Raw genomic sequence first — 24,675 nt, forward strand, 5'->3', positions numbered from 1 at the left:
TTGGTTTGGATGAAACATGTTTAGGAAGCAAAGAGGAGAATATTGCACTGACTGGGCTTCAACATTAAAGCCTCTCGATTAGTCGATCACTGATGTCAGGCGCACACAGATTACGTTTAAAACGTGGTCATTTCAGTGACGAGCCCCCCCTCCAAAAGCACTCATATTACATGTGCAGCCACCCGAGCGTGCAAATTCAATTCGCCCTAATAGGCCACTACCAACAGCGCATCACACGTGCCATTCAGTTTAACTGCGACTGCTCCCAATTCAATTAGCCGCACAGAAAGTAAAATAGACTGTTTAGCGCGCAGACACGCGCGTATCCACGTTCCCACGCAGCGTTAGAGCCGAACTACAGTGGGACGTGACATAAAGGGTGTGTCGGGCTGCGTGAGTGACAGACCTGTTAGCAGCAGCGTTCTTCCACCGTGGCCGTGGCGCGTTTCAAGTGTAGCACTAAGTGCCCGTTATCGCCGCCGCGGCCCGTAATGAGAGCGGCGACATATGTCCGGCCCCCCTCCCGATAAGCCCGCGCGCTCACACGCCCCCCAGCTTTTATTTTGCACGTGAAACCTGCGAAGTACCGCCCAGCAAAATCCTGTGGCACTTACTTAGTGACATTTACCTCCACACACGGGGGGAGGTGGGGGCAATAACAATCAGCGTGCATTTAATTTAAGAGAAGAAAAAACATCCTCACCTAGACACAGGCACTGAGAGATGTGTGCGTGTGTGTGCGTGGCGTGGCGTGTGTGTGGCGTGTGCGTGCGTGAGGACTATAACAGTTGTGCGATTCCGCAGTGCAGCATTAATGCTAATCAAAGAGCTGAGGAAGCAGCGGTGGTCTGTAAAAACAGATTTTCTCTTGTCTTTTCATTTCTGGAGGGATTCGCTCTTCTCCCCCACTCCTCACCCCCTCCCCCCTCCTTCCTCACAGGGATTTATCCTGGGAAAATAACATTTCTGGGAATTGAATCTGACCCTGAATTTAGGAGAGGCACGCTGTCATGCCATCTTTGTTTCTTTAACTGTGGGATAAATAATGAAAGTTAAGTTGGAGTAATTGATTTCTCTTCAGTCCACTCAACTGAATAATCTGCAAGGGAAACAACCACTAAGCTATTCATTAGAAGATTTGCCAACATGCAACTAATTTCAAGCTTACTCTCCAAACATGCTGAAAAGAATACAAACTGTTGTGTTAATGTAGAATCCCTTTGTGTTTACGGGAAAATACGTCACTTTGAGCTGGAAGTGGCAGAAAACACTTTTCTCTGGAAACTGAAATAAGAAGAGTTTGAAAGGAAGAATAGCAGGACGTGTTTAACAGGTCGGGGAATAATTACTGTGACTTCATGAAAACTGCTGATTGTTCTGAAATGAATGATGTGATCAAAGGTAATGATTTATTAATGTGTTAGTCTGAAATTTACAAAAAATGAATCAATATTTACACGAAGAACTAAGAAAAGTGGAGTTTTCTTTAAACCTGTCACGTCATTCTGACTGACGCTGGACAGCTGAGCGAGGACGCAGTGCTGAATCATCGTCTGAAGCAGACGCTGCACAGACTCAGACTAATAGATAAATACATATTATTGGACTGAAACTGAAAAAGCTCCAGCAGAGACGCAGCTTCAAGGTCCGGCTCAGACGCTCCAGCTGTGGTTCTCCGAGCCTGCTGCACCTGCAGACGTCAGCCGTGGTCGTAGATCGTCCAAGCAGCTGCGCCGCTAACTGCAGTGAGTCAGGAAAATGTGTTTGCTATAAAGAAAGAACCCAAAGCCCAACACTGTGTCGAGCAGGTTATAAAACAGCTGTAACTGACGTTTCACCGTGACAGGAGACGCTCAGCTGCCCTCAGACCTACTTCATGTACAAGTAGTGTACAGAATTATGAGTAATCTACTGCATTACTTAATTACTCTGTACACTACTTGTTACATTACTTTGGGGTTGCACTGTAAAACGACCTAAATCACATGACTAGTTAACATTAGAAACCTCAGGCTACTGCACTCAAAGCTCTGTCCACGAGTGTTTTCAGACCTCCTGCACGCAAACAACCCAAATGTGCAGGAGCACACTTTAACTGTCACGTCTTATATTACTACATTACTGAAAAATGTAATGTGATTACGTTACTTTGGAATGCATTACAACCAGCACTGGTCTAGGTTTCAGTAGATGAGCTGCTCTACTGCTGAGCTACAGCACCACCACCGTCTGCAGCTAACCAATGCATTCATGCACCGACTGGTTCCTGAGGTCTTGTTCTACTTTAAATCATTGCAGTGGATCCACAGTCAGGACTGCGCCTTCCTACTTACACTGAGTGAACGACATATCCAACACTTGGGTTTGTACAGTGAAGTCTGACAGTTTCTTCTTGTTTACCACTCCGACAGCAGTTCTGTTTTATCCACTTAGAGCATTTCAAAGGAGCACGCAGGCCCCGAGGGTGCAATAAAAAAGGCTTTAAATAGTCTTCAGCGCTGGTCCTCGGGGAATCGCCTCTCGCCTTAAAAGACCTAATTTAATAAATTTGCTCTTTAGGCATTTGTCTTTTCCATTTGCATCGTCTGATTATGGATTCGTTCGCACGCAGCCTTTTGGTCTAAATATTGCCCCTCTTAGCTAATGCTTAGCCATACATATTTTATTATTTGAGGAGGACCACCTACATTCGTTGCAGCCCGCTTCATTAGCACCTCAGAGATAATACGGCGGCTGTATGCTTAACGTAAGCGCTACTAAGTCTCTAATTTTCCACAAATAATTCCCCTTGATCTCGAGTGAAATTTGTGCCGGGGGGCTGGGTGGGTGGAGAGCAGCGTGCTTTAACACGGCTTGGTCCAAGTAAAGTGAGTATGTACATAAAATGAATTATAAATGGCACACTGTGTTTCAAGTGCGACAGAAAGTGAGACTTTATCTTACTGAAGGCAGAGAGGAGTGTCGCTAAGACAGGAAATACTTCCACTGCCTGCGTGAGCGACTGTGATGTGTGTGCACGATGATGTGCATGCAGCTCAAATACAGATGTTTTTGCTTCTTTAATATTTAGTCGCAGGCAGAATGAGATGTATTCAAAAATCATAATGGCAACAAGATAAACTGAGTCAGTGTGAACGTCTTTACTGCAGACGGCTCTCACAGCACCGAGCTCCTGACCGAACGCTTCCTAACAAGTGATAGGAGTGAGGAGCACACAGCTGTGGCTCATCACCGGTCACGTACTTATTAAAATACACAAATAAAAGCTCTGACACTGAGCGTTACTGTGCAGTGGGTCCAGAAGCTGCATTAGCTCTGCTGCTAGCATCGCTGCTGCCCGACTCGACACAGAGGTAAATAGGCTGCTTACACGATTGGCCCAGTGTCGTCATCACCTGACCTGTGTCTGATCCAGGATTGGATATGTGAGTCACAACACAGAGAAGTTATTTTTCTTAAATACTAGCAGCAGCCAGCGCTTTTCACAAGTGTGACCTCTGACCTTGAGTTCAGACTCAAACACAGCTGCATCTGTGGAGTGAATTTTGAACGTAGCCTAATTCTCGAGTTCGACCCCTGACCTTGAAGACGAGGTGACTGACATTTAAACTTCTCCCAGACTTTTGCACCTGTGGTGTTCATTTGAAAATCCCAGGTGAGTGACCTCTGACCTTTAAGTCACTGAGATTCGAACTCATCTGAAAATTCTGATGGACGTACCGACGATGTCGATTTTTAAATCTGTGTTATCACAAACTTGGGTTAGCATGCCGCGCAGCTGCCAACCCAGCAGATTAGTAAACACTGCTTTCTGCCTCTTTAGTGATCTGAGCCTCTGCAGCTGCTCCACACTAACGTCAGTGGATCTAATCTGATTATATCAGATCTGGACTGAGTGCTGAACATCTTCACCCTGTAGAAAGATGCACTCTCACACCTTTAATGAATGACAGACGTTATTCCAACAGGTGTCGTCTTCACTGAGAAACAATATTTATTTCCTTGTTGGAGATCATCTCGTCGTAAGTATGGCCACTCCTCAAGCCGTCCCCTTCTGCTGTGAGTCCAATCCTAACCTGAGTTTGTTTCCCAGCTTGTCGGTCATCTCGGTGCAATCAGACTCCTCCCACATGACGTCTTTTCCTTTGCTCCTCTTTCACCTGGAAACCGAGCTGCTTCCATTGTCACTAAACATATGTGGGCTTGTGTTGCCATCCCTCCCGAGCAGGTCAGATCTGTGATGACGGTAACAGTGGAAACCTTTTTTTATTATTTGCATCACATATCTGCTCATGGTGCTGTCTATCCTGGACAAATCGACATTCTTTTGAAATCGATGCCATGTGTAGATCATCTTCCCTGCAGGATGATTTATTTTTAATAATTTAGAGATCTGTTCAAAACATCTGCCAGACGCAGCAGGAGGCTGAAGCTCTGGTCTGGAAGCTCCTGGATCAGGAGTCTTTACTTTTTCCCTCTGACTGATGTTGTTTTATTTCAATTATAGGAATTATTGTAAAAGAGGCCAATTTATGTATCTTTGAATACACAACCTTTATCAGCAGCAGTGTTTCAAAGAGGATTGCACTGCTGGGATGTGCTGATGTTTTCCACGCTACTGTATTCCTGATAAGAGAGCGACTACAGCTGATGTCAGGTTAGAAGTTAGTACCACAGGTGCACTGCTGCTAAATGTGCACGAGGAGTGTGTTGTTGTCGTTGTGTACTCGCACAGCACGCACAGTAACACAGGAGGCTGTCAGGGCCTGTCCTGTCGCACAGTTTAGTGTTACAGTAACAGCATCATCAACACAAAACTGCTCTGTTTGAACTGCTGTTCACAATACGATGAAGCAAACACTCCCTGCTTTCATGACACGGTGCGAGCGCACAGTCTGCACTGTCCAACCAAATCTCACAGCTCACTGGCGTTTCAAATGACCTCGTTTCACAAAGGCATTTATAGGTTAAGCAGCTTTTCTCACGTCTATGTTTTTCTAAATGTCAGCACTGAGTCAATTCAATTCAATTCAGTTTTATTTATATAGCGCCAAATCACAACAAAAGTCGCCTCAAGGCGCTTCATAGATACAGAGAAAAACCCAACAATCATATGACCCCCTATGAGCAGCACTTTGGCGACAGTGGGAAGGAAAAACTCCCTTTTAACAGGAAGAAACCTCCGGCAGAACCAGGCTCAGGGAGGGGCGGGGCCATCTGCTGTGATTGGTTGGGGTGAGAGAAAGTCACTGTCCAGTAAGAGTTTAAAGTTGGGTGCTTATTATATCCCTGCTGAATTTATCTGTTAAATAAACCGTCTCTACATTTGATGGCAGTTAGATTTTAATGGATCGATGTCAACAAAAATCCAAAATAAAAACACTTTACGTAAAAGTGACGTCAGTAGTTATGACTCCCACACTGGCTGTGTCCATGTGGGCACACATGTGGGAAAAGTGTAAAGTGTTTTTGGTTGATATTCTCTCTCTCCATTCACTAAAATGAAACTAGAAATGACAGACTGTCCCCCCACTGTGGACCGTCTGTAACAGGCAAACTGCTTTTTCAAGACTTTCTGAAATAAAAGAGGTTAGAGAGCGTCTATGGTTAGAGAGCGTCTATGGTTAGAGAGCGTCTACGGTTAGAGAGCGTCTATGGTTAGAGAGCGTCCATGTTTAGAGAGCGTCCATGGTTAGAGAGCGTCTACGGTTAGAGAGCGTCTACGGTTAGAGAGTGTCTACGGTTAGAGAGCGTCTGTGGTTAGAGAGCGTCCGTGGTTAGAGAGCGTCCGTGGTTAGAGAGCGTCCGTGGTTAGAGAGCGTCCATGGTTAGAGAGCGTCTATGGTTAGAGAGCGTCCATGGTTAGAGAGCGTCTATGGTCAGAGAGCGTCTATGGTTTGAGAGCGTCTATGGTCAGAGAGCGTCTATGGTCAGAGAGCGTCTATGGTCAGAGAGCGTCTATGGTTAGAGAGCGTCCATGGTTAGAGAGCGTCCATGGTTAGAGAGCGTCCATGGTCAGAGGGCGTCTATGGTTAGAGAGCGTCTATGGTCAGAGAGCGTCTATGGTTAGAGAGCGTCTATGGTTAGAGAGCGTCCATGGTTAGAGAGCGTCTATGGTTAGAGAGCGTCTATGGTTAGAGAGCGTCTATGGTTAGAGAGCGTCCATGGTCAGAGAGCGTCCATGGTCAGAGAGCGTCTATGGTTAGAGAGCGTCTATGGTTAGAGAGCGTCTATGGTTAGAGAGCATCTATGGTTAGAGAGCGTCCATGGTTAGAGAGCGTCTATGGTTAGAGAGCGTCTATGGTTAGAGAGCGTCCATGGTTAGAGAGCGTCCATGGTTAGAGAGCATCTACGATCAGCCAACACAGCAGGATCAAGTCGTGGTTTAATTACTGCCACCTTAAAAACCTCTGGAATGGGATTTCTATCAGAATCATCACTGTTAGAATGACTGTTGGTACTACACGTACTACTGTCTTTCCTTCAGTATTAACTTAGACACGGTGCCGTGCACTCTTTCTACCTGTGCACGTTTTATTTACAGGTGTTAATCACTTGCATTCATACTAGCTGGAGCTTCTAACCTGCTCTTAGCCTCCTGTTCAGAGTGGAGATGCTGTTCGTGCTGTGTCGCCTGATTGAGGTTGATGGAACCAAATCATTTCAATTAAGCGCAGGACTTCAGTATGTGTGCACAGACCGAGCTGCAGGGAGCATGGATACGATGCTCTGACATCATACCTGAGAGTGCCTTTGTTTGGATGAAATGGCTGTGACAGCGTCTGAGGCTTGAACTGTACCAGGTCACAGTTGATATTGATCCTTTCTGCAGAGCCGACATATCATTGCATGCTACGCTTATTTTATCAGCAGAACTGCTGATGTTGCATAGAAGAACAAGGTTACACACGCTGCTTTTAAAGCAATATTTCACTTTGTTGGTTTGAGACACGCGGCTCTGTGGCCGAGCTTTGAATTCAAATGTTTTTAATGTTGTTCAGGTACAAATATGTTCATACTGCAGGAACTGCCCTTGTTTCTGAAAACGACTCATTTTGTTTAATGCAGCCAACAGTTTTAACACACATTACAACATGAGTTCACTGTGAGGATCATAGAGGAAAGAAACCACTGTAAATATGACTTCTTCCTGGGCGGCTGACAACATTAACACATACAGGATGTACGATTCTAACTGTCACATCGCTCTGGACCAAAATAAGGACTCACAGAGACTCTCACCTTTGCAGTGTTTAGGAAATGATCACAAGTTCACCTCTGAATATTTCCACGACAAACATGCGACCTGTCTTTTACACTTCACTCCTGTCTTCTGTGAAGTTTACTGATAACTGTGCGACTGCACTACCAGCTTCTGAGAGAACATTTAAAAAGACAAAAACCAATTGGATGTATATAAAATACAACACCATTCCCTTTAAAGTAAATATTGCACAGAGGCTTGCACTGAGTGCTGGTTGTGTTTTTCACATGTAATCTCTAAATATATATCTCCTAGCAACCTGCACGTAGATTTCCAACCATTCTCAGTAACCTGGAAGAATCAAACTCATTTGCAATTTAATTAAAACCTCCAGAAGAGCTAAAAATTGATTTCTGTCAAACTGCAGTTAAACAAACTGATTTTGAAATCTGGGACCAAAATCTTTGCGTAACCAAACGACAATAATTCATTTAAATGTGTTGACTGGTTTTCTCTAATTCACACATGAGATTCTGACTCGATATGGAAATCAGTTTTTGATTTCACAAGTCAGTATGATGTTGTTCATTAGTGTATAAGGCCACTCGTTCACAGGGCACGCTGCTTCAGACACTTTACAGCAGCGGTCTCCAACCTTTTTTGCCCCACGGACCGGTTTATGCCCGACAATATTTTCACGGGCCGGCCTTTAAGGTGTCGCGGATAAATACAACAAAATAAAACTAGTACTGGTACTGAAAAAAAGAAGATTTATTCATAACACACGTGAAAAGACCCAGGAAAACCAAGTAAACGATAAAAACGATAACAAAATAACGCTGGAAACCGATATAAATCCTTAAAACTATACATTTCACACCTGAGCCTCAACTCTCGCGGCCCGGTACCAAACGACTCACGGACCGGTACCGGTCCGAGGCCCGGGGGTTGGCGACCGCTGATTTAGAGTGTCTGCAGGGCTTGACCAGGAGCCGGGGTGTCAAAGATAAGATAAGATAAGAGATTATCTTTATGAGTCCCACATGTGAGAAATTTGTTTGGTCACAGCAGAAAGTGGACAGTTAAAGACAGTCAAAAATGAAGAAAAACAACAGAATAGAATAAAACAGACAGACAGTCCTCTGCTAGATTCAAAGATGAGAACAGACACACAAGAGTGTAACAACAGAACCAACAAAGACACGTGTCTGCTGCACTTACCTGGAGCTGCTGCAGGATGCGCTCCCTGGGCTGCACCTGATGTCTGCTGCAGCTGTCCTGATAGGCCAGCGACACCTCTGTGAAGGTGAGTCTGTCAGCTGAAACAGGAGAGTCTGCTCATTCACTGCTTTACTGTCTCTGCATTCAGTCAGCAAAAGCAACCATTCAAAGGTACTTAAGGTAAGTGTGTGTGTGTGTGTTTGTGTGTGTGTGTGTGCACGTGTGTGTGTGTGTGTTTGTGTGTGTGTGTGTGTACTGCAGGGAGCTGTCAGTGAGAAGGACATGAATGTCACTCTCTGAATGATCAATCAGCCAATCACGTATCTTAATGCATCAAGCACAGCTTCATATCCAGCTGACGTGAGAGACAACATTTGATTCTTCACTGAGGTCTGAGTGTTCACAGGTGATCCCCTAATGTGGATGCACCAAGCATAGGTCAGTCAAAACCAGAGGTGGGACCAAGTCATTGTTTTGCAAGTCTCAAGTAAGTCTCAAGTCTTTCTCCTCAAGTCTCAAGTCAAGTCTCAAGTAATGTCAGGCAAGTCAGAGTCGAGTCTCAAGTCACTGGTGTAAAAGTCCGAGTAAAGTCACAAGTCTGAAACTTTGAATTTCAAGTCCTTTCGAGTCTTTAAAAAAAACGAAAAAAGCATGTTGCAGTTATGCTAACTGTAAATATTAGACCATGTAATTTTTAAATCTGTGTTTTTCTCAACACATGACAAAATAGTGAACTTAGAAAATATACACAAATTGTGAAATTGCACCTCTATAAAATGCAGCTCAATTAAACTTTGCTCCAAGAATAATTTTCACTGACAGTTCTGAGATAAGCTGCATGTTATTCTTGGATGCACTTGTAGGACCGGCTTTAAAATCGCATGACAAAAATATCATACACATTAAAAACAACTGTATCACCAACGGAGCCTGGACAAGATTTGCTAGTTAGATGAAGTCATGATCTCATCGTAGCAAAAGAGAAGCACCACCTACCGTTCTTTATGCAACTTCAACTGTCGGACAAAGTTGGAAGCTGTTCCATCTCTGTCTGTGATTCTCTGCTTGCATGTTTTGCATGTTGCATTTTGGTTTTTGTTGACTACTTCATAGTTTATGTACCTCAAAAAAATAACATTTTTGAGCGTTTTTCTTTTTTAAAAAAAATCTGGTTAATTTGATTGGCTGCGCTACACTCACGCACTCATACGTACGGAGTGTGGTTTGAATAAATGAATGAATGAATTGAATTAATGGTGCACACTATCTATATAATATGCGTGTAAAATTTTATATTTGGGGTGAAATATCAAGTCTTTTCAAGTAAACCGGTTCAAGTCCAATTCAAGTCCCAGGTCATTGGTGTAAAAGTCCAAGTCAAGTCACAGTCTTAGAACATTTTTTCAAGTCAAGTTTAAAGTCATAAAATTAATGACTCGAGTCTGACTCGAGTCCAAGTCATGTGACTCGAATCCACACCTCTGGTCAAAACTCCTGTGTGGAGTCCAGGGTAAATATGGAGGAACATGAACGCAGAAGGTCCCCATTAAAATGGGTTCAAAATAATGATAAATAAAGAAAAAAGCAGGTGTTACTCATGCTTGTCTTCACAGGAGCAAACAAAGGCATGTAGGAAAATATTCAAATATTATTTTCCTGCAAAATCCCTCAAATTATTTTTGTTATAATCCCTAAAAATGATTGTTATAAATAATACATTGAGTTGGTGACTGGATTTTCAGCTTTTCTGCTGCATGTTTGAAGCTTGAGGACAGAATAAGAGTAACGTTGCTAACAGGATGTAAGGTGCATCTTTTTAACAAATACATTCAAATCGTTGATTCAAAATCTCAAATATAAACATAAAATATATAAAATTCTTTAATTTACTTCTTTTAGTGAAATCGTGGATTGATCACGTCCTTTGGATATTAAGATGCTACAATAACATGTAGTGGACATTTTAATGAGCTGTTAAGAGCTTAAATCAGAAGTGAGAGCTACACTTGCACCATCACTGAACGTCATCCACGACACCTAAACAGCAGCTTACCCAGTTTCTCAGCGTCCCCATGCTCAGCAAAGCTGGACACTAGCTGTTCGTCTGGAGGGAAGCACACATGCTTTCCTCCTTTACTTCTCTTCGATTTCATTCTGGGCTGTCCTGAGCTGTCGTCGTTCTGCTCATCATCACTGCGGTTGGTCATCGCCTCGCTTTACTTTAGGACTGCAGCATGGAGCGCTCTATTGTAAGGCCAATGGTTAGTCAGGATGGGAACACGTTACATGCTATCATGGAGCTGTGACAGCAGCACTGAAGTTCTTCTGGTGACATAAAAGAGTGAAGTGGTGACGCTGTGCCCTCGTGAATGTGAAACGTCTTCAGTCTGTGGCGACACTGAAGAACCAATATCTTATTCATGAGCTGTGCACTGTTACCCAATATGTTTGGATCAGATGACACACTGAAAACAGGTAAGGCTCTGCACATTTACATACTTATTCATTTACAAAATTCAGGGCTGTTCTGGGTAAGACAAACACAGGTAAGTTACCGAGGTAACCACGTTCGATCAAATATTCTTAGTTATCCAAATACTTTGGTTGAGTTTCCCACTGAAGTGTCTGTCTCTGCAAGCTGTCTGATGATGTTGAAAAAGACCGAATAAAACAGACAAAATACAGAAGCAGCAGTTTGTGGAGACAGTTCAGAGACAACAGTGTATCACAGCCAACCTGACACAACACACTGAGACACGTCGTCTCTGCAGCAGCCCCCACGAAGCTTCTCTAATGATGGTTTTTCAAGGGTTACAGTTACAAGAATGAACTTTTCATTGGAGTCATTTGTTTCTTACAGAGAACATTTCTTAGAAACACACAAGTCTACTGATAGAATTTCAGATGAACAGCTAAAGTGCAGCAGCCACTCTAGTTATTGTGCTAAGTACAGTAAAGTGTGACAGAGCACAACTGTAGAACAGGCCAACTACAATGACCTCACCCTAAACACCAACAAAACAACAACGATGGCCCTCCCCTCTCCATAAATGTGGAGAGGGTATCCTCTATTAAGTTCCTCGGCACCCACATATCTGAGGACCTATCCTGGACCACAAACACATCAGCCCTGGTGAAGAAAGCCCAGCAGCGCCTCCACTTCTTGGTTCAGAGATGGTACAGGCTGCAGTCTGACCTCCTAGCGTCCTACTGTGCCACCTGTGTGGTACACTGGTTGCACAACAGACAAGAAGAGACTACAGAGGGTCATCAGAACTGTAGAGAAGGTGATTGGCTGTACACTCTCCTACCTGCACTTAATTTCCAGCTCAAGATGTCTCTCCAGAGCCAGAGGAATTATAAAGGACCACCTTCATCCTAACCACCACCTCTTCAACATCCTGCCCTCTGGAGAAAGGTTCAGATCCATCAGGTGCAAAACCAACAGACTAAAGAACAGCTTCTTCCCGGGATGGGACCGGCCCCCTCCAACTACCGACCAACAACCTGCCTCAGCATCACATGGAAGCTCCTGTCAGGCATCATAGCGGCTAAGATGAACAGACACATATGTCAATACATGAGCGGGGCACAGAAAGGGGCAAGAATACCAGAGGAGCAAAACACCAGCTACTGGTAGACTGACCAACCTGTGCACTGCCTGGATTGACTACAAGAAGACTCAATGCCCCACAGCTGGATCCTGGAAGGCCCAGACCTATACAACATCAACAGGACCCTGAGAGCCTTCATCAGGAACTCAGTGGGGATGTGACAACACTAGAGGTGACTTCAAGCCCATAGCAGTTAGGACTGCTGCACTTCTCCACACAGGGCACTAGCAGCACCAGCAGCAGTAGCAGCAGTAGCAGCAGTAGCAACACTAGCTTCTTCAGCCTGTGAGCACTTGTTACTAGTTGTTGCTGTTACTGTTGACGATGCAGCAGCCACGACAGATAACAAGTCGCTTAATTAGACACATTTTGCTGCATCTTTTTGTAATTTTGTCTTCTCTCTTAGCTTTTTAGTGCCACCTTTAGTGCGGACTGTGTTTTACTCTAATATATTTGCACTGCCTACAAACTGGGTGGTGAAGATGTTTTCATTATTATAAAGACACAAAGTGATTTTGGATGACCTTTTACTGACTTCAGCAATCACACAACTCATGGTTCTACACCTCAGGGAGTTATTGACTGCAGAGTGTTACGCACAAGTCCTAACATTAAATGTTGTTGTTTTTTCCAAAATTAAATACATTTACAGAATCAAACACAGATTTGGACTTAACTAAGTAGCACAATAGGACACATTAGTCCATGGTCTCATAATAAAACAATAAGAAAGTAATAACACAGCTCTGATAGTTGATCACGTACTGAAGACCTGACCCACGGAGGATGAGCAGAAGATAATGGATGGATGATGGTTCCACATTTAAAAAAAGGCATTTTCTGTAAACTTCCTGCTTTATTTTTACAGTCTGAGCTATCGGATCATATTTATTTATTAGCACTGAGCCCACAGGAGTCATGTTGGCAGATTTCATGCACTGCAGCAGAAATGCAGAAAATAGAGTTGCTGTTGCACTTTTTCTTATATTAAGACATGTTTAAAATATATTTACATCTTTCATATATTAAGATATCCCGGGGATTAAATGTGTATTTAGACTTCTTCACACTAACAGAAAGGACATCGCTGTTCACACAGTAGTGAAGCAGCGACTTCCCCCAATAAAATAGCGCGGTACGACTACGTCACTTCCTGACCGGTAGTTTTGCGGGAAGTTTGGTCCATGTACAGTTTCTCCTACAGGGAAGCATAAACAACGAAGCGACGGTATGTTTCTGTCATACACGTATATATGTGGACGCTAGCGGAACCAATCAGAGGTACTCGGGAGCGTTAGCTGTCGGTCGGCGTCATGTAGCAGCTCGTGTAGGCGCTAATGTGACACACGGTTACCCACAGAACCGCGCAGTTAGCATGAGAGCTAACGAGCCTCGAAAGAACAACTCGAGGTGCAGATTCGCACGACGCCATCACTGTTTCTCTTTCTGCTGGTTTGAACACACATGCTAACAGGCGGCTCGTGTTGGGGAAACGTCTCGTATAGGCTGCACACATTAGCAGGTGATGGGGAGCTCAGGATGTGGTTAGCTAACTTCCGTACAGATAAAAACAGGTTCTAATGTGACCCGAAAAGTACAAGTTTCCATTTCTTGTTGTGTTTACAACGATGTTTAGTTTTATTTTGGAGCTTCCATCACGATGGAGCAGCACTAACGACCACTGTGTGTGTGTTAGATGCCCCCTAAAGCCAAGGCGGCAGGCAGAGGCAGAGCCCCCGCCAAGAGGAAGCTGGCGGAGGAGTTTCCTCCTGGAGAAGTGCTGAAGGACACCATGAAGAAGGAATGGAAGCTGGGGGCTCCGATCGGTCAGGGGGGCTTTGGGGTCATATACTTGGGTAAGAACACAGGATGCCAGTGACACACAGTCATGGTGAAATGAAAGACAATGTTATTTGTATTTAAGTTCTAGTTAACATCCGAGTTTGAGTTGCAAACTTTATATTGAATAAAAGTTAATAAAGATTTTAAGCACGTGTCAACCAAATACTGTAAATAATGAACATATTCCCTCTCATGTTTTCCCCAGCCGAGGAAAATTCTGCAAATCCCGTGGGTGCTGATGCTCGCTATGTCATCAAAGTGGTAGGAGTTTGTTCCAGTCCAGGCATTATTACTCTTCATACTTTTGTCTTTACTCACAGAAAAGTAGCTACAAAAGCCAACTCAACCTTTGTATTTTATGACATATCAATTTCTATTCTATAACACTTTAGTTAAGCCCATCAAGAGTTAAGACTTAATTGGCAACATAAGTTCATTGGATTAAGTCCAGAAATAACTCACATACTGACAGGACTTGTTTGACCAGTTTGACTTGCTTTTCTGCTCTAATGTGCAGACTCATCAGACTCATCAGTCTCTCCCATTTGACTCTCTGAGATTTATTTGTTCACTAACTGCAGTGATGCAGCCAGCACAGCCTTGACCCTGGACCTGTCAGATGGCTCTGTCCAGTTGCTGGTCACTAAAGTGTCACCAGAAGTGATCACAGTGCAAACGTTGCAGCCAATAAGGCGCTTTCTGCACTGTGACCATTTCCCTGTTCATATTCTTAAGGAGGAGAAACGGGGAGAAAAAGCCTGGGGACGCCATACTACCCAAGATCTGAACTGGAAATCAACGTTTGAATCCAAATTTTATGTTTTTGGTTTAAATCAATGTCGAGATGTGAGGAGAGACGTACAGCAAACAAACTGTGGATGGAAGCTATTCAACATTTTTATTTAACATTTTAAATACTTTTATTTAAACTGCAGCACGACCGATTGGTGGGGCTCATTTCCAGCTCTGCTCCTAACTGTCAGAGATGTAACAGTCTGTGAACCTGGATGTAAACACACAACCAGTTTTTGCAGTTTTGTTGTTTGTTGTTTGTTTGTTTTTTAAATGTCTAAACAGAAGAGAAGGAACCGGCCTGCCGTGCTGTGAGCTGTACTCTGAATTGTTTCTTTTTTCTGCCTGTGACGGCTGAAAACACAAAGCCAGTGTGCTGTTGTGGGTCTGCAGACCTAACGTACCTGTTGATCTGTCCACAGGAGCCTATTGACAATGGACCGCTTTTCTGCGAGCTCGCATTTTACATGAGAGCTGCGAAGCCGGATCTCAGTGAGTCACATGATCAGACACTATAAACACACACATACCGTCAGCGAGCCAAAGTTAGCCCTGCGATCATAACACAAGAGTCTCAGCAGCAGGGCAAACAAATAAAAAGAGAGACAAGTTTCTTAATTAAAAGATGGTGTTGCAGCCGAGGCTCAGAGGAGCCCTACAAAGGAAAGGAAGCGTTTGGTGGCAGCGCCGCCGGCCCTCGGGCCACCGCTTTGCATTTTATATAATAACAATCCAAATGTCAGTCTCCCCTGACGATTAACTGTTATATGACTAAGGAACCAAAGCCTCATATTTTATTCATGCTGCAGTCTCACGTTGTTGGTAAATATTTGTCCCAGCAGCAGATTAGCTCGCGGCCATATTGGCCACTTTCCCCCACTGATTTCTACTCTTATTACTTTGAGTCTCACATCCATCACCCACTTAAACCAGCACCAGGCTTTTCACAGAGTTTACTTACTGTGTTGTTGATTTCAGGATTAGTCAAACGTGTCTGATAAGTTTGCTCCTGCCCTGCAGTTCAGAGTTGGATGAAGTCCAAGAAGCTGAAGAACCTGGGCGTGCCCCGGTACTGGGGCTCAGGTCGACATGAGAGAGGGGGTCAAAGGTAAGGGTGCTGGGGACGAGTCTCAGTTAGTAATGAAGCCGCCCGTCTCTCCTCCGTCTATGTGACATTCAGTCGTTCAGGTTCTTCTTTTGTTGACGTGTGAGAAACGTGTCCAAACTACAGACTCAGCAGTTTGGTGCCAGCAGCTCGAGCTGTGCATCAACTCTGTTTGACTTCGTGATGTTTGCATGTTGCACACTGGATGGAGTCACATGACTACAGATTGCTGCGATCAGAGCTTGTGTTTTCCCTGCCCAGCTCAGGTCTCTGCCTTCTATAGCAGACCTCACTCTGATTCATTCAGTTACTTTGGCACCGCCTGATACCATGTAGTGCATCTCAGTAGTAGCACTTGTTACTGGTTTCATAAGGGCCCAGTGGCCTAATAAGGCATCAGCTTTGGTCCCGCCTGGGTCACATAGTTAGCACTATCCTCAGCCCCTCCATCACCTCTCCTGACCTCCTCTGTGCACTTATAGTAACTCAGATATTTAAGCTAATCTCCCTGTTTACACCTTTTACAACTTGATTTTTAATATTTTATTATTTTTTTACTGTGTTAATGTCTTGAAAGCTCGATGAAAGAAAACCCCAAATAAGAAGTGAAACAGCTGCGTTCTCGTCACAGTAACAGGTAAAGCTTCCTGACGCTCTGCTAACAACGCTCTCTGTACCAACAGTTACAGGTTCATGGTCATCGACAGACTTGGCACCGACCTGCAGAAGAAGTTTGAGGAATGCGGAAGGAGATTTCCCAGAAAGCTGGTCCTGCAGCTCGGCCTTCGACTGGTTGGTTTTGTCACGATGAAGTTTCAGTTTGAAACACTTACGCTGTAAACAGCAGGTCATGGCCAACATCCTGAGGATGAACGTTGTACACAAACTGAAAATAACTGATGATGAGGGTCGAATATCGAGTGGTTTCATCCTCAGAGTTAGTGATGCACAGGAAATGGGTTTTCCCAAAAAGACACAAAGGTGTATTTTCAGTTGTGTTAATGATTGTGGGTCAGAAGCATCCTCATCCTGGAATGATTGTTTCTGCTTTTAGAGTGAGCTGCTGAAACTGTAATCTGACACCGCTTTACGGAAACACGAACGTCATCAGCAGATTTCCTGCACCTGTGCTTCCGATCGAAAATCCTTTGTTGGCCTGAAAATACCAACAATGAAGTAATTTGTTTACACAGTCCAGTAAGATTTGTCACAATGACACTGGATAGACTGTAAGAGGCTTCTCTTATAGCAGCGCGTCTCCCTGTTCGCTCTAGTTTATTAAGATCTATGTGGAGGAAGTGAAACTTTGACTCGCCTGTGTGCTCTCTGGAGCTCAGCCTGGCTACGTTCCTCTCTAAACATGACAAACTGAACGTAATGAGTCGAGTTACTGCTGATAAAATCCCTGTGATGTGGTCACAGGTTTGGCTTCATGTGACGGCTGCTCAGTGAGGTGATGACGGGCTGAGCAGCTTCTCGTGTGGTCAAACCGCACATATTTAAACCATGTAGTGTGATTACTTTGTACTAGGGTCTTACAGATGTATCTGTACTCTGTATTTGATGGAGTATTTGTTCCTGTGCAGCTGGATACTCTGGAGTACATCCACGAGCACGAGTACGTGCACGCCGATGTGAAGGCGTCTAACCTCATGTTGAGTCACAGCGATCCAAACCAGGTCAGTTGGAGTTCCAGCGTGCCGACTGAAGCTGTGACAGTTTACAAAGTGCGGCTGTGACCCGTGCACCGGCAGGGGGAGGAGCCTGGTTTTGGTTGGAACACACTCGCACCGCTTCATTAGATTCAATTAGGCTTTTGTGACGGGGGGAGGTGAAGCGGGAGTGTTCAGACGGGGGAGATTAGATGGCAGGAGCACAGAGCTGCAAATAAGGTGGGGGCAGGGGCAAATATTTAATTTGGAGATTAATAATGTATCATCGGTGGTGTTATTAAGGAGCTTTTTATAAATGACAATTTAGAAATCAGCCCCTCAGGATTTTAATATTGGCTCTGGTTGTTTTTCCTGCTCTTCCTCGGAGTTGGTGGATGTAGGTTTGCTGTTATTGCTCTTTATTAAAGCCACAGAGAATATAAGCACAATGCAAACGGAGGAATAATAAAGTGCTACGGAGCTGGAATTAGAATTGAAATTCTCCCGTCTGTGTACAGTCAGTGAACACTGCTAAAACATGGATTAGTACTGTGTGTGTGTGTGTGCATGCCTGAATCTTTGTGTTTGTCAACTGTAGGTTTACTTAGTAGATTATGGACTGGCCTATAGGTACGCACCTGAAGGTCTGCCCAAGGAGTACAAGGAAGACCCCAGGAAATGCCACGATGGTACCATCGAGTTCACGAGCATCGACTGCCACAAAGGAGCATGTAGGTGCAAACGTACACGAGTAGTCACGACGCCCAACATGGTGTACAAAGCAGAGTGGTAATCTGACAGAGTCAGCAGGATCTGATGTTTTTAACCATGAATGGGAAAATCAGTGTGAACAGATTTCAAACCATTTTAGTGAGGACAGTTTGGAAAGCTGGGCTGTTTCCTCCCCGTTTAAACTGGGATTCAGGTGGGGGGGGGGGAACGGCCACACACACCATAGAGTGTAGAGAAGAGTGACACGGCCCCACATTCACCCAGAGACTGAAACAGTACCCATGTGTGTTTTGCTGTACAGTCAGAGCACTTTAACACGGCAGCTGGACTGACCTTTGGGGCCACAGTCGTAGTCCTGAGTGTGTTCAGCCACAGCGTTGTTGCTCCAGCTGAAGTTTGCCAAAGAACAAGACTGATGCTGATTGTTGTTCCTCATCTCGTACAACATGGAAATAACCTGGATGCTATTATGTACATAAGTGTCTGATATTGCTAATGTTGCTACGTACGCCATGTTTGCTAACAGCCGCGTCCAGGCGCAGCGACCTGGAGATCCTGTCCTACTGCATGGTCCAGTGGCTGTGTGGGCGGCTGCCCTGGGAGGACAAGCTGCAGGACCCGCTGTACGTCAGAGACGCCAAGATCCGGTATGTGAAACACCCAGCCTGGGCGCTCCCGTCAGCAGCACTTTGCCATTTATACAGTTCACACAGATTGATGTGTATTAAAGAAAGTTGTAACGTTTTCACCTCCAGGAGTCAAGAAAACATAACCGAGTTCATGGCCAAGTGTTTCTCCTCTCAAGACAAACCAGGTGAGACTCACAGCGGCGGCTCTGTGGCGGCGATGGACCAGCGCTGAGCTGGTCACACTGACGTGCCTCGCCGTATTATTACTGTAGACGTTTGTACACTTGTCACGTCATGAATACTAATGTTTTGATCTGGTTGTGAAAACCACAAAGCCCTGCATGATCCCACAGTCTGAAACTGTGTGAAATCATATCAAGCTCATGATTAGTCGAACATTTTACCTTTGCATTATTTTAAGTGTTTAAGGAGTTTAAGTTGTGTTGTCAGCTGTGATCAGTACTGTTAGTGTTCTTTGATAAGGTGTGTGTGTTACCGCAGCATCATTAGTAAAGTGTGAATTCATTTCGTCCGTTCCTGGCTGCTCTCATGTGTTTCTAACAGGATGTAAGTCCTGCCTGAGCAGTGACCACCTGACCTCTCACTGGGAGAGAAGTACAGGCCACAAGCTGCAGCAGGAAACGGCAACATTGTTGCCCGACTGTGCTAAAAGTTGCCTTTTAATGTTGGTGCTTTGACCGGAAGGCAGCGTGTCGGGTTAGAGGAGACGTTGCACCTCCGTCCTTCTGCTGTGCTGAGCACGAGTGTGTGTCAGTCAGTGTGTGTGTCAAAGTGGAGGAGCAGTTGCAGTGCTCTCCATTTGTCCATATGTGTTTACCTTTCTCTGCACATTGTACACATTATTCTGTTTCTATGTGTTTGCTATGATTTGCTATTTGTCAGTAACATGGCTTCACTCACGATCCCGGGTTTGTTTGTGGAAGCGTTTTGTTGCAAATCAAACATTCTGCACATTAAGCTGAATACTCAGTTACATGTTTCTTTATATTTTATTATGTTACAGATTAAGTCATTCGTTCATACTTGCTTTGTTTGTCTTTTCAGTCTTCATGAGGGTCAGGTGTGGGGAAACGCCCACCTGGGGCCCGCCTCATTTTAAAGTCCTGCTGATGTCACACATGACATCAGCAGGTCAAACCAAGTGGAGGGGTTTCTGTTTCCATAGAGATGCTTCCTTTGTTTGTGTTAAGGTTTAGAGGGATTTGTTTGTTTTTCCTTTTGTTAATACTGCCATTTAGTTGTGTAAATGTGCGTGTTAGAAGTGTGTAGAGGTTTTGTGTTTTTGGATAATCTGTGTAGAGTTTTAGATCCCTCAGTTGAGTGAGTGGTACAGGCTGGGCAATTGGAGGGAAATTGATGCCTATTTAAAGCCAGTCGCTACCAGAGAGAGGTGAGCTGTGTCACCAGATCAGTTATGTTGAGTTTTGTTAATTGAATTGATTTGGGGGGAAGTTTTGTTAAGTTACATTAAATTAAGTTCACTGTAAATAAACCTGAAATGTCTGCATAGTCTGCTTCTCTACCACCTTTGTTGACGTTCGAGTCTGACTACTTCAGTGTGTGTGTGCCAAGTCTGAAGAAACAACACACAACATTTAGCCTGACGTTGACATCTGAATGCAACACACTATGGTGACAACAGTGTGTGTGTGTGGGGGGGGGGAAGCTTGTGTTTAAGTTATGACTTTGTTTATGAAGTGTTTGATGAAAAGAGCATGGATGACCTGATGGTTTCAAACGAGCAAGAAGGTGTGAGGGTTCTGATGAACGGGCTTCTCGTTGTGTTGCAGACGAGATCCAGCGCTTCATGGAGGAGGTGAAATCTCTGGGCTACACAGCCAAACCACCGTACGACAAGCTGCGCTCGATCCTGCAGGCTGGGCTGAAGACCAGCGGCGCTAAAGAGGACGGCAAGCTGGAGTTCACCTCTGTCAATGGAGCAGCGGCACCTCCCAAGGTCAGCGCTCCTACTTGTTTCAAGAGGGAAGCGAGAAAATGCAGTATTTGAGATGGAGACTGGGGGGTACAACTCTGACTTACCGTCTCATTATTTTCCTCATTTAACTGTCGCTTCATCATAATTCTAACTTTGTTTGGTGATGACAGGAGTAACTGTCCCATGGTTTCAGGCATCATTGGTGTCCAGTTCATAGCTATGATGTTGTTGTTTTGTATCCTCTGCATTGACTCATCCACCAGTTCACTTCTCGGTTAGTGTCCATCCTCCAGCTGTCTTTATGGTCGGATGGCCAGATGGTTGTGGTCGTAGGGGCGTGTCCAGAATGAAGCGATGCCACATGGTTTGATGAAAGTCTGGTATTATGGCCGATGCCACTCGGGCTCCATGGTGCTGGGTAGTGATCACAAGGCCTGCTAGAGGATGTCGAGTCTGGATTGGTTTGTCGGAGACATTCACACCAGTAAGCTTGTGGACGGCTCTTATAGTGCTCATCGTGTTCCTCGCACAAAGAAACAGATACTGCTCCTGCTGATGGGTTACGGACCCCCCAAGGGGGTTATGGCTGTGCTGGGCGACACGGCAAACCTGGCCGTGGCCGGACTGGCTGTGAAACCAGGAATCTCCTCATGTGATTGCTTTGGGAGTTGTCTCGTTGTTGCCCCTCACCTGTTGTTAATTTCATTAACAGCAAAGCAGCTGAACTGAATTCATTAACGTTGCTGTCTTTGCCTCAGCTGATAACAAGTTTCCCTTCATGTGTCTGTAGACACCGTCTTTCACTGTGTCAGTGTTGGACTGTGTGTCAGTGTTGGACTGTGTGTCAGTGTTGGACTGTGTGTCAGTGTTGGACTGTGTGTCAGTGTTGGACTGTGTGTCAGTGTTGGACTGTGTGTCAGTGTTGGTGCACATCAGGACATCATCTGTACGTCATCCTGGAGCTCTCAGCTACAATGTAACAGTTATATTTGTTACTCCCCCTGACTCTGTCTCTCCCTCCACCCCCTCGCTCTCCCCCTCCCCTGTCTCCTTCACCCCCTCCCCTGTCTCTCTCTCTCTCTCTCTCACCCCCTGTCTCTCTCTCTCTCTCTCTCACCCCCTGTCTCTCTCTCTCTCTCTCTCACCCCCTGTCTCTCTCTCTCTCTCTCACCCCCTGTCTTTCTCTCTCACCCTCACCCCCTCCCCTGTCTCTCTCTCTCTCTCCCTCACCCCTCCCCTGTCTCTCTCTCTCTCTCTCTCCCTCACCCCCTCCCCTGTCTCTCTCTCTCTCTCTCCCTCACCCCCTCCCCTGTCTCTCTCCCCATTTTTCTCTCCCTCCCCCCCTCCCCCGTTTCTCTCTCTCCATCTCCCTCTCATCCCCCTCCCCTGTCTCTCACTCTCTCTCTCTCTCTCCCTCACCCCCTCTCTCTCTCTCTCTCTCATCCCCCTCCCCTGTCTCTCCCCATTTTTCTCCCTCTCCCCCTCCCCTGTCTCTCTCTCTCTCTCTCCCTCACCCCCTCCCCTGTCTCTCACTCTCTCTCTCTCCCTCACCCCCTCTCTCTCTCTCTCTCTCATCCCCCTCCCCTGTCTCTCCCCATTTTTCTCCCTCTCCCCCTCCCCTGTCTCTCTCTCTCTCTCTCTCCCTCACCCCCTCCCCTGTCTCTCTCTCTCTCTCTCCCTCACCCCCTCCCCTGTCTCTCTCCCCATTTTTCTCTCCCTCCCCCCCTCCCCCGTTTCTCTCTCACTCTCTCCCCCTGTCTCTCTCTCTCCATCTCCCTCTCATCCCCCTCCCCTGTCTCTCACTCTCTCTCTCTCTCTCTCCCTCACCCCCTCTCTCTCTCTCTCTCTCTCATCCCCCTCCCCTGTCTCTCCCCATTTTTCTCCCTCTCCCCCCCCCTCCACTTGTCTCTCTTTCACCCCCCCTCTCTCCTGCCCCCCCCCCCCCCGTCACTCCCCCACTTGCTCTCTGCATATGGAAGCTGCCACTGGGGACGTGGTGTTGCCAGCCGAAGGGTTACTGGGCCCTGGTGCTTGTTATTGTATGTAATTATCCCGCCAATCTGTTCACCTCAGTGGGTGCCGCATGGTGATCATGAGGTAGCAATTGTCAAAATGGAGGCAAAAATGGAAAGGGGGGCAGTGGGCGGAGTCTCGTTACACAGGCCCAGAAAGGACAGCGACGGATGGAGGAGCTGATTGCCTGTGATGAGCGCATCGCTCTCTCTGGGGACACCTTTACTTCCTGAGGACCGTGTTTGCTTTGACAGACATAATAAGTTTATGAAAAACTCTTCGTCGTGTTTGTGGAAGCAAACAAACATTTCACCTTGAATGAACCCAGGTTGGTCCATGTTTTAGTCGAGTGTCACAGCCTTACATCAGGAGAGTAATGGTGACAGTCAGATTCTAGTGCATGACACGTTTCCTGTGGGGAGTCTCTGGAATGACCTCATAACGTGATAGAACTTCACGCAGCAGTTTTCCAACACTGAGAGTTTGTGAGAGCTGAGGAGATATAACGAGGAGCTCGGGGTCAGTGAGACGCACACATAATCATCAGTGCACGCCGGACTGTTTGCATCCATCATAAAGCTGCAAGGATGTTGTGGCTGCGAGCTGCTTTGTGACATTTACATGTGTGCGTCCTGGTAACAAAGGCTAGATGGGCGCGCACATCGTAGACTTGTTAAACACATCAGATTATGCTAAATGATGATTCTGGGTGAACTACAGTGTTTCTTCTTGCCTGTGCCCCCCCCCCCCCGGTCACAGCAGATGCCCCTCCCTGAGCCGGGGGCCAGGTTTCTTCCTGTTCAGTTTTTCCTTCCCACTGTCACTGTGTGGTTGTAGCATCTTTACCTTACAGAATAACTTAGTGTGAGGCGATAGTGGTGATTTGGCACTATATTAATTCAGTAAAAATAGAATTAAATCTCATTGATGGCATGAGGCAGTTTGACAGTAATTATCTGTGTGGGAAATATTCATGTTTATTCATATTTGTTCTGATTTAACATATTCTGTAGAAACAAACTGTACACGACCCACAGTGGACTCCCAGGTTTAAAGTAATGTCTTTTAGTCAACATCAACACACCGACTGGTGCTTCTCTTCATATTTATCGTGTTTCTCTCTGTAGAAGATGACCAAAAGAAAGATGGCAGCCGATAAAGCGGAGGAGAGCGAGGTGGATCCGAGTCCCGTCAAGAAAAAGAGAGTCACAAAGAAGAACGGTTGGTTTCCTCTTCAGAGTGAACCGGTTTTTGTCAGTGTATCTGTCAGAGTAACTGAAGCAGAGGTTATGAATGAAAACTACATGACAACATTTGGGTTCAAAGATTGACAGCCTGCTGAATTTAACTTTGCAGACAGACCAAAGAAAAGTCCCCAAAAGACTCCGAAATCCAGGAAGGTGCCCAGCAGTGACCCCAGATCCAGACTTGTGGAAATGGGAACCCAGACATCACCCGGACTTGCCCAAAGATCCAGAGGCAGACCCAAGAAAACCTGAACCTCCACCTCACTCCTCCACTCAGGCTTTTAAGCTGGACTTACTCTGTTACACTGTTACACTGGGCTAATAGATGCTGATGTTTGATTGCATTGTAACAATAAAGAGATGACGACATTGATCAGTTGTTCTTATTAAAACTTCTGGGCCAAAGTGTGAAGAAGCTCAAACTTCAGTTGTTCTGTGGAACGTTTGAGGAACTCGGTGAATTAAGAACGAGTCCATAGGTGGCGCTATCTTTAAACTGGGGGTAAAGAAATGGTTTCCCACTTGTGTGCAGATGCTGAACAATAATCGGATTGCTGTATCAGAGAGCAACTTGGGGTTGGTATCTTTCCCAAGGATACTTGGAGACTGGATCGAACCTCCCACCTGATTAGAGGATGACCTGCTCTACCTGCTGAGCAGTGATGGG

General features: G+C 45.4%; 1 protein-coding gene and 2 long non-coding RNA genes across 6 annotated transcripts in view; 1 reads left to right on the top strand and 2 right to left on the bottom strand.

The window, feature by feature from the left end:
- The window catches only part of LOC146496756 (uncharacterized), a 496,205-nt gene that overhangs the window by 434,412 nt on the left and 37,118 nt on the right, over positions 1–24,675 (bottom strand). The gene's annotated exons all lie outside the window — the stretch shown is intronic.
- On the bottom strand, positions 5,489–12,072 carry LOC146496768 (uncharacterized). Its single transcript, XR_014871063.1, has 3 exons — positions 10,479–12,072; positions 8,426–8,523; positions 5,489–7,372 (listed from the first exon to the last, which is right to left on the bottom strand). It is a non-coding gene; the product is annotated as an uncharacterized LOC146496768 (long non-coding RNA).
- On the top strand, positions 13,160–24,381 carry vrk1 (VRK serine/threonine kinase 1). Of its 4 annotated transcripts, none has more exons than XM_085142529.1 (13): positions 13,160–13,267; positions 13,736–13,895; positions 14,087–14,142; positions 15,096–15,165; positions 15,694–15,781; positions 16,462–16,570; positions 17,365–17,457; positions 18,029–18,161; positions 18,689–18,809; positions 18,918–18,976; positions 20,603–20,769; positions 23,889–23,982; positions 24,118–24,381. In XM_085142529.1, exons 2-13 carry the CDS (start codon positions 13,736–13,738, stop codon positions 24,258–24,260), a joined length of 1,293 nt encoding a protein of 430 aa, XP_084998655.1. In that variant the 5' UTR covers positions 13,160–13,267; the 3' UTR covers positions 24,261–24,381. The 4 variants fall into 4 exon arrangements, with proteins under 4 accessions (XP_084998655.1, XP_084998656.1, XP_084998658.1 ...); XM_085142530.1 differs by lacking the exon at positions 13,160–13,267 and adding an exon at positions 13,305–13,561; XM_085142532.1 differs by lacking the exon at positions 13,160–13,267 and adding an exon at positions 13,308–13,449.

This window comes from Neolamprologus multifasciatus, chromosome 19 (genome assembly GCF_963576455.1).
Source record: "Neolamprologus multifasciatus chromosome 19, fNeoMul1.2, whole genome shotgun sequence".
Lineage (NCBI taxonomy): Eukaryota > Metazoa > Chordata > Actinopteri > Cichliformes > Cichlidae > Neolamprologus > Neolamprologus multifasciatus.